Consider the following 8695-nt stretch of genomic DNA (forward strand, 5'->3'; position numbering starts at 1 on the left):
GATATCCCCATCTTTTCACCAGCCCAAGTACTTTTCTATGTCCATTCGAGAATGAACGGTTGTTTTAGAGGTGGAGAATGTGATGATCCGATAGGTCATCTTATATTTTAGAACCTAATTCTACACTTTAAAGCCTTAAATACCTCATTTTAGCCTTCCTCAATTTGCGTGCATAGTTCGGGTGTTTTTCTGGAAAGCTTTTATGTTAAAAACTAAGAAAATATAAAAATTTTGCCTTAAAATCTATTTGAGTTGACTTCGGTCAACGTTTTGAGAAAACGTACCCAGATTCATGTTTTGACGATCCTAGTGGGTCCGTATCGTGATTTGGCACTTGGGCGTATGTCCGAAGTCGAATTTGAAAGTCCCTAACTCGAGTTATCACACTTTGTTGAAATTTGAAAGTTAAAGGCTTAATGACTTTGAAATGTTTGACCAATGTTTGACTTTATTGATATCAGATCCGTATTTTGGTTTCAGAACCTGGTATAGGTCCAATACTACATTTATGACTTATCTGTTAATTTGGTGTGAAACGGAGTTGATTTGACGTGATTCGGACGTCCGGTTGTTAATATAGCAATTCTAAAGTTTCTTGAAAATTTTATTTGATTTTGGTGTCCGATTCATAGTTCGAGGTGTTATTTTGGCGATTTGATCACGCGAGCAAGTTCGTATGATATTTTTAAACTTGTGTGCATATTTGGTTTGGAGCCCCCAGGGCTCAGGTGAGTTTCGGATAGGCTACAGAGTGGTTTGGACTTAGCAAACTCAGCTGGTTCTGCAATTTCTGGTAATTGGTGTGTGATCTCGCAATTGCGAGATCAGTGTTCGCATTTGCGAACATTCCTCAATCCTGACAGGCTCGCGTTTGCGAAGAGTACCTGAGTCAGCATGAGTTCGCATTTGCGATCAAGAGGTCGCAATTGCTGGGAGGCCAGAATTCACATTTGCGAAGTGGGGCTGGGGCTGGGGCAAGCTTGGTCGCATTTGCGATCAATTTGATCGCAAATACGGAAGATCAACGTTCGCATTTGCGAACAAGTCATCGCAAATGCGATGAAAGCAGAGATGCGAGGACTTCGCTTTTGCGACTGTTTCTTCGCATTTGCGAGGCTCGCATTTGCGAACCCTAGGTCGCAAATGCGACATGTGCAACTGATCAAAATGGGACTTAGACAGGATTTTGGTTTATTCTCTCAAATTTTCAAAACAAGAAACCCTATAGGCGATTATTCAAAGAACTTTTTTCCCCAAATCATTGGTAAGTGATTTCAATCTTTCACTACATTTCTTAAGATTTCAACCAAAAATCTTGTGTTTTCATGGTGAAAATTGAGGGGTTGGGGAGGGGGAGGGGGGGGGGGTGGGTAGAATTAGGGATTTTCGTAAAATAGGGATTTAGACCTCAAATTGAGGTCGGATTCCAAAACAAATTACATAACCGGGTTCGTGAATGAATGGGTGTTCATATTTTGTGACTTTTACCCGATTCCGAGACGTGGTCCCGAGGAGGCTTTTTGGGGCAATTTTTTAACTTCTTGATTTAGCTTTGATTTCATTAATTAGATTAGTTCTTATAGTTATATTTATGGTATGTAATTGATTCTGGCTAGATTTGGGCCATTTAGAGTCGGATATTCGTGGAAAAGGCATTGTTACCGATTAGTTGAGCTTGATTCGAGGTAAGTGGCTTGCCTAACCTTGTGTGGGGGAAATTCCCTTAGGATTTGGTACTGTTGTGATATGTGAGCGCCGTGTACGTACACATGCTATTTGTTGTAAAACCCGATTTATTTTACTGAGTAGCAATATGTTTTTCCTTTAATTTGAGTTATACCGTTTAAATGAGTATTAGTATGTTTTCATTCTTAATTGAGTTATTCCAATATGTGTAGTTATCTTGTTTAGTCTAATTTCGCATGTCTACATGCTTTAACTGCTTATTTGAACTCTGTGAAGCATGCCTAGTTGATTTCCTACTTTTCCTTGTTCTTTATCAGTATAACTATAGAAATCTTGCTATTAACTGTTGTATTTATCGGTTTGAGTTGTGTGTTTACTTTTGAGACTACAAGGCAGTTTCCTCGGGAGTTCTCCCTGCACATTTACTTTTGAGACTACGAGGCGGTACCTCGGGAGTTCTCCCTGCATATTTACTTTTGAGACTACGAGGTAGTATCTCGGGAGTTCTCCCTGTATATTTACTTTTGAGACTACGAGGTGGTATGTCGTGAGTTCTCCCTGTATATATATTTTTTGATTACGAGATTATTTCTCGGGAGATCCCATGCTGCTTACCCCTGCATGTTGTACTGTTGCCTTGCTGTGTTTCCTTTTGTTAAATTCTAGTCTTTTATTATACTGTATATTCTCCTGCCCTATTTATTATTTATCAGTGGGCCTGACCTGACCTCGTCACTACTCGACCAAGGTTAGACTTGGCACTTAATGGGTACCATTGTGGTGTACTCATGCTACTCTTCTACACCTGTTTTCGTGTGCAGATCCAGGTTCATTATACTAGCCTCGCTATTAGTTGTGCAATTGATGTTGTTCTGGAGACTTCAAGGTACATCTGCTCGCGTCCGCAGACCTCGGAGTCCCCCTCTATTCTCCCCTATGTCATTTACCTTCCGCACTTCTTTTATTAGACTCTGGTGTATAGAGATACTAGTTTCCTTCTGTAGCTTGTGACTTATGATGTTCCGAATTTTGGGAAGACTGTATATTTATAGAGTATTGGTTATTTTACATGCCGAGCGGTATTGTTATTAGTTATTCAGTTATCCACTGCTGTTAGTTGTCAAGTTTTACTTTTGTTTTGTTATTTTTCGTAATTTGTTAGGCTTACCTAGTCGTAGAGACTAGGTACCGTCGCGACGTTATATGGACGGAGTTTGGGTCGTGACAAAAACTATATCAACTTGATTTTGACAGCAAAAAATCATATCAAAATTTCAAATTTTGTTAACCTGTTAAGATTAAATTGTTAAGGTTACCCTTTGTAAGATTTGCTTTCTTACCATTTTGCATTATTTCACGTGAAATTAGCGCAAAAGTTAAATAACTTAGAACCCATCTCAACATTTATTTAAAATAAAATTATCTTGATCTTATTAGTTTTCTTCTTAAAATTATAATAAATAAAAAAAGAGAGAAAAGGTCCAAATATGCTCTTGAATCATGCTATTATACAGTTTGTATTTACCTTCGGTTGATCAAATTTACCCTTGTCATTACAAATTTGCAGCTAGTTATGTTAAATGTGGGAAAATCTATACCATTTTGTACAGTTCGAGGATAAATTTGACGCTTTAAATGTGGATTCGTGCGTCAATGGGACCGTATAATTTGGGCATTTGAAATGAAATGGTACTCTTTTGTTGTTGCTCTTAAAACAAGCTTCAAAGTATCAGTCTAACTAATTGAGATGGCGACGAGGAGAGGAGCAAAACGCAGTGTTATTGAAATTTCTTCTTCTTCCGAACAAAAAAATGGAGATGAAGAATATGAAGGAAGCTCAGAAGAATCAGAACCATTATCAGAATCGGATGACGATGATTTTGACTCCTCCGCCTCAAGGTATTCTTTTCCGATTAATATATCAATCAATTTACGCCTCAATTCCAAATTAATTAGGGTGAGCTATATGAATTATTATGTTCATTCAAATACTACATAGTTTATTGTAAATTTTATGATGATCAATTTTTGGGTAATTTGGGCCAGCGAAAGCGATGGTGATTACGAAGAATATGATGATGAGGATGATATCGAAGAGGAAAGTAAGGAGTCGGAGTGCGACAGAGTCCTTCGCCTTCTCCAAGGTATATAGGGGTTTTCATTTTTCTGCTCTTACGCTTCTGGCAAATGTATGGATAAACTGAAGAAAAACTAAGTTGCACTGTTACTATAGTAAAATGTTAGCATTAATTGATTTATCAATTTGTCGCAAATCGATCATTCTTCAACCAATCCCAGTGTTCTATTTTTTTTAATTGAAATTAATGAATTTAAACTCAGTTGCTTTCTGCACAAATGAGTTTGATCTTTAAATGTGGGACTGTGCGAATCGCTTTGTAACAAGTACCTGTGATGTTGTGGTGGCTAGTCTTAAATGTTGAATTACCTATTTGATTTGCCGAAGACCTACATGGGCGATCAATGGAAGACCAATCTGAGCTATCAATTTTGTTAGATAAACCCATGGAAGTGCATGTTAGAGTATGGCATTGGTGACACACCATGGACTAGCCTTTGCTATTGCATGAGTTATTAATAATCAGCAAGTAGAGAAGCCAAAGAAGGGGCTGAGACTTTGAGAGCTACTAAAAAGAGTTTGTTGGGGTTGGGAGCAACGACTATCTCGGCTGAGCACCCAGTTATAAAGGGGACCTCTTTGTCCATGAGTTTGGTGCAAATGTGTGATCATGTTTTCTTCTTGTTAGGCAACGTGCATTACTGGAGCCAGGTGGGTCAGGGAGAATTTTTTTATATGGAAATACTTTTGATATATGTTTTGCACGAGCTTTCATGGACATGGAAGGGAAGGGTGCGGAAGTAATATGGATCTTGTGCCCTGCCATTGGAGAGGATAGAATTAGTAAGAGATGCAAAAAAATTTACTCATTATTCAATGGACAATTTGGTGTATTCACAATATTTTTATAAACCAAAGATCCTAACATATGTATAGTAAAATGCAGTTGTTGATTCTTCAAAGGAGTTCATAACTTGCTCTCTTTTCATGGTGGAGGCACATGTTGAAAATCTCCAACTAATAACAATGTTTTTCAGATTCTGACTCAAGACAATAAATTAGCTAGTTATGGTCTCTCTAACATATAAATTTATCAAGTTACAATCTTTTGTGTCTTGTATAGGGGTTGGAGATTTGAAGAAGCTAAAGGGAGAATTGAGGAAGCTAACCTTGACGGACTATAAAGCATATTTGCGGTCGAATGGGTTGAGGTTATCTGGTACAAAAGAAGAATGTGTAGAGAGGATCATAGAGCACTGGAGGTATGTCGGAGTGTAAGATGTAAACCTCATGTATTTGAATGCACCCCTAGAATTTTTGCAATTTACAATAAAGCGTGCTCTCCTGGCATTCCATCAACCATTTTTATTTTTATTTTTCATTTTTTTTTTTGCTTCCTGTTATGTTGTTTCTTTTGTGGTGTATAAGGGTCTTGTTAATAGGTAGAGTCTCAAGCATTTAGGTTGCTTATCGTGAGCAGCTAAAAAGGGTATACGACTCTTTAAGTATAAGGGAGAAATGTCAGCATACTACTATGTGTATACCGCATATAGTTAAGCAAATTAAAAACCCTGGTTTGACTCATTGTCAGTGAGACCTATAAGTGCTTGATGATTTTGTTCCTTTAACCAACTAAATTATTTTCTCTCCTTGAGCAGTTTGACCTTTTCGGATCATTGCACTATAATTTTGTTAAGATATTGTGTCTTGGAGGATATACTATACTTATCTTCGTACTTACCAAAAATGGAAGTTCCCCACTCTTCTTCATGGTTGCTATTTCATCTCTTTGTCCTTTTGTCTCTGAACATTAATCTCACATGACAAATATGTGGGTATAAATGGCTTTTCTCTTTTAAATGTCTTGCACTTATTTTTCAGCTATTGCACCGAGTATGCCAATACACCAGGAACTTTTGGTTTCTCTGTTTTGACCTTATGTTCTTTTAGTTCCAGAGGCACTTGTTCCACAGTGACTCTGGAAATCAGAAATGCCTTGATTGTCGGTATAGTCCTCATTCTTGCTAGCTCACTTGGATTCTCTTCATTCTTCTATTGACATCTCAATGAATGTGCTAAAAAGTTGCATATTGCAAATTGATTCAATTTGGTGACTTAAAATATCTCATTATCCTGTGAGCTTGGTCCTTCCCACTCAACAAAAACAAGCAAAAGAAGGCAGCATAAGTGATTGAAGCTCCACCGCATTTCATTAATTCTTCATGGTCTCAGGATATATATTACTATATAGTAACAGTTTTCACTTAGTTTGGAATTAATTGTAAATAGTATGATGTTGTCAGTCCATATTTTGAAATCTGTTTTTCCTTTCCCAGTAGGTTTTTGTTTTTTCCTTTTTGCTAATGCAAAGTCCTATTACTTGATTTGTTCACAGGATGAAAGATGGAAATGGTCAAAGACTATATCCCAGATCATCATTTACTATAAACTGCACCGGTAGTTTATATTTGCATCATGATACCTTCTCTGTTTTTCTTATGCTTCTTTGTTTTCCCATTTGTTTTTTCCATCTTTGAGTATTGAGACTGGTGATTCTGCAGGTGACGTATGTAAAGGAGATGTTGTATTATTCACACAGAAAGTGTACAAGAAGTATTCACCTAATTGACTCTCCTGTTTGTTTCACTTTTTTTCAGTGTAAAGTGGTCTTTGATTCTTGGATTAACTGTTTCGTGTTTCTAAGTTTTGACAAGATGACAAGGGGTGGAGAACTATTAGGGAAGAGAACCATCGCTGGGAGGATTGTTAAGGAGAGTTATGGTGCTACCAAACAACAGCATACCTTTACGGTAAGGCTCAAGAGAAATTTTGGAGTGCACCCAGAGATGTCTGATTTTATAAGGGTAGAAATCTTGACCCATAGTTATGTGGATATGAGCTTGCAACTTGGCACTAAATTCAATTGTAGCACTTGAATACCTTGCTATATCTTCCTTCTAATAACCCTTTCTTGCAATTTCATGCGCAAAGTTTTGCTAAATATTTCTCCATCCTCTACTTTTTTGTGATTAACAAGGTTGAGGTGTTATGGAGCCAAGGGGTTAAAAAATTATCTGCACTTTTCCCGTTGCTTGTGAAGGGACGGAACCTTTATAAGTTGACTTTCAGACAGGTGAACCCACAGCTACTCTGGAGTACCTGCAATTCCTTTCAGATATTCTAACATTTTAACGGTATTTCTTGCTGCTCTTTTATTAGAGATGGAAGAATGAAAAGGAAAGATTAGAAGTGCTTGCAGAGAAGCACAAACGTGGAGAAGCAGCAAGATTTATTAGAGCAACAAGAAAATCAAAATCAATAAAGCCGACAAAAGTGTCCTCTAAAAATAAAGGTGCCCTTTTGTGAAAATTAAATTGACGTATCACCTTTATATTTACTCTAATGTAGTTTTTGGTAAATGTAGGTAACAAGCGTCAGAAACTTGATCATCATAGGAGGCCAAGCGAAATGATACAGACAAGCAAAGTAAAGAAACATAATTGTTCTATTGATGAACGCGGGAAAGCAATGGTGAGAAGCAAAAGAAAAAAACACCGCCATGAAAAGCCTCGTCCACCTGGGAGATTGAATTTGGCAGAGTCCAGAAATAGTAGAGCCCCTATGAGGTATCCAAACATTGTGCCTGCCATTGGGGAGACCTCATTACAGTTCAATTATCCTTCAACGAATAATTTCCGCCATTTTGAATCAGATTATTACGGGCTAGGAGGAGTACCATATTCGTATTCATCTAACTGGCATTCAGCACCAAGATCACATTTAAGCTCTTATTCCTCGTATGCTCTGCCTGCTCCAGATCATCAACAATATGATCATGGAAGCTATCCTAATTTTTCATATCCTAGGTATGTATCTCAGTCTAGTAATCATTCCCGTTTTCTTGGCATGGTGGGAACTCACAGATCATCTGGTTCATTCCCATTTGTAAACTATGAACGTAGATAAAACTCTTAGCTTTTTGTCTCTCTTGCTCTGACCCGTGCTGTGCGCATAAGAGCAGCAAGGGGTCTTAAACTGACTTTTGGAGCATTGCCTTGTTGTAAGTGTCAATTTTCAAATATTTGTACAGCAAGTTGCAAAAGTATTTAGTCTTTAATTGGTATTAAAGCTGTGATCTCTTTTTTAGTTTTAGTAGTTCCATTTTCTTTTGCATTCAAGTGGAATGTGGGACTTGGATTTTGGAAGGATGGGCTTGATCACGCCACAATTTCAGAGTTCTCTGTTGGATCCTGTCCTTTCATTCCTCTTTTCTCTGTTCGTTGAGTTATTTACGAAAGGAAAAAAAAAGGATTCCAACAAAGATGAGCTTCTCTTATTTGCTTAGCGTGAAAACCGTATTCCCTTTCAATTTCGTGTTAATTCAATTATCAATCACTGATTTTTGAAATTTTTTTCATACTATTTGATTGATGATTTTATAAACACACAGACTAATTTACCTTGTCTATTACCAAATTCATCTTTTATGTATTTTGTGTACGCCTTGCATGGAAAAACTTATCATGCATTTGATGTTTATATTAAATCGTATGAATTTACATGACTAAGTATCAATTAAGGCGATGACGTATACAATTGATAAGAGTGTGTTTAGAAGATTTACCCGAATATATAATGTATAATATTTTCTTTTCTTGGCATGACCCTAACACCTTCGAAACAACAATGTTTGACCCGCCTACCACCTTAGGAGCGGTAGCATCAGCCAACAGTAAGAAAATGAAAGGTTAGGGTAGGCTTGGTGTTCGCATCGTAGCCTTTTGAGATTAGACTCGCACGATAAGACATATCTGAGACTAATCATTTTTTGGCTGTGACAACTAAATTATGGGCCAACTGGATAACGACTACTCCTTTTCTTTGGTCCAAATAACATGAATCCGGAATCATAATGCGATTCTTTTTGAACTC

The 8695-nt window shown here is 37.3% G+C and overlaps 1 protein-coding gene across 4 annotated transcripts; it reads left to right on the plus strand.

The window, feature by feature from the left end:
• Nucleotides 1-3290: 3290 nt before the first annotated feature.
• On the plus strand, nucleotides 3291-7891 carry LOC107826013 (zinc finger CCCH domain-containing protein 62-like). Of its 4 annotated transcripts, none has more exons than XM_075234497.1 (10): nucleotides 3291-3585; nucleotides 3733-3830; nucleotides 4887-5025; nucleotides 6159-6220; nucleotides 6325-6376; nucleotides 6468-6573; nucleotides 6801-6896; nucleotides 6983-7115; nucleotides 7188-7389; nucleotides 7476-7891. In XM_075234497.1, the coding sequence occupies exons 1-10, from the start codon at nucleotides 3434-3436 to the stop codon at nucleotides 7516-7518; spliced, it is 1083 nt and encodes a 360-aa protein (XP_075090598.1). In that variant the 5' UTR covers nucleotides 3291-3433; the 3' UTR covers nucleotides 7519-7891. The 4 variants fall into 4 exon arrangements, with proteins under 4 accessions (XP_075090598.1, XP_016508434.1, XP_016508432.1 ...); XM_016652948.2 differs by having other exon boundaries at nucleotides 6468-6627; nucleotides 7476-7656; XM_016652946.2 differs by having other exon boundaries at nucleotides 6468-6627; nucleotides 7188-7891.
• The last annotated feature ends 804 nt before the right edge of the window (nucleotides 7892-8695 follow it).

This window comes from Nicotiana tabacum, chromosome 17, assembly GCF_000715075.1.
Source record: "Nicotiana tabacum cultivar K326 chromosome 17, ASM71507v2, whole genome shotgun sequence".
Taxonomy (NCBI): Eukaryota; Viridiplantae; Streptophyta; class Magnoliopsida; order Solanales; family Solanaceae; genus Nicotiana; species Nicotiana tabacum.

Coding starts and splice junctions, on each gene's coding strand:
- LOC107826013 (XM_016652946.2), top strand. CDS start 3,434: ATGGCGACGAGGAGAGGAGCAAAACGCAGTGTTATTGAAATTTCTTCT. Junction 6,221..6,324: donor ATTTACTATAAACTGCACCG/GTAGTTTATATT, acceptor GTGATTCTGCAG/GTGACGTATGTAAAGGAGAT. Junction 7,116..7,187: donor AGTGTCCTCTAAAAATAAAG/GTGCCCTTTTGT, acceptor TGGTAAATGTAG/GTAACAAGCGTCAGAAACTT.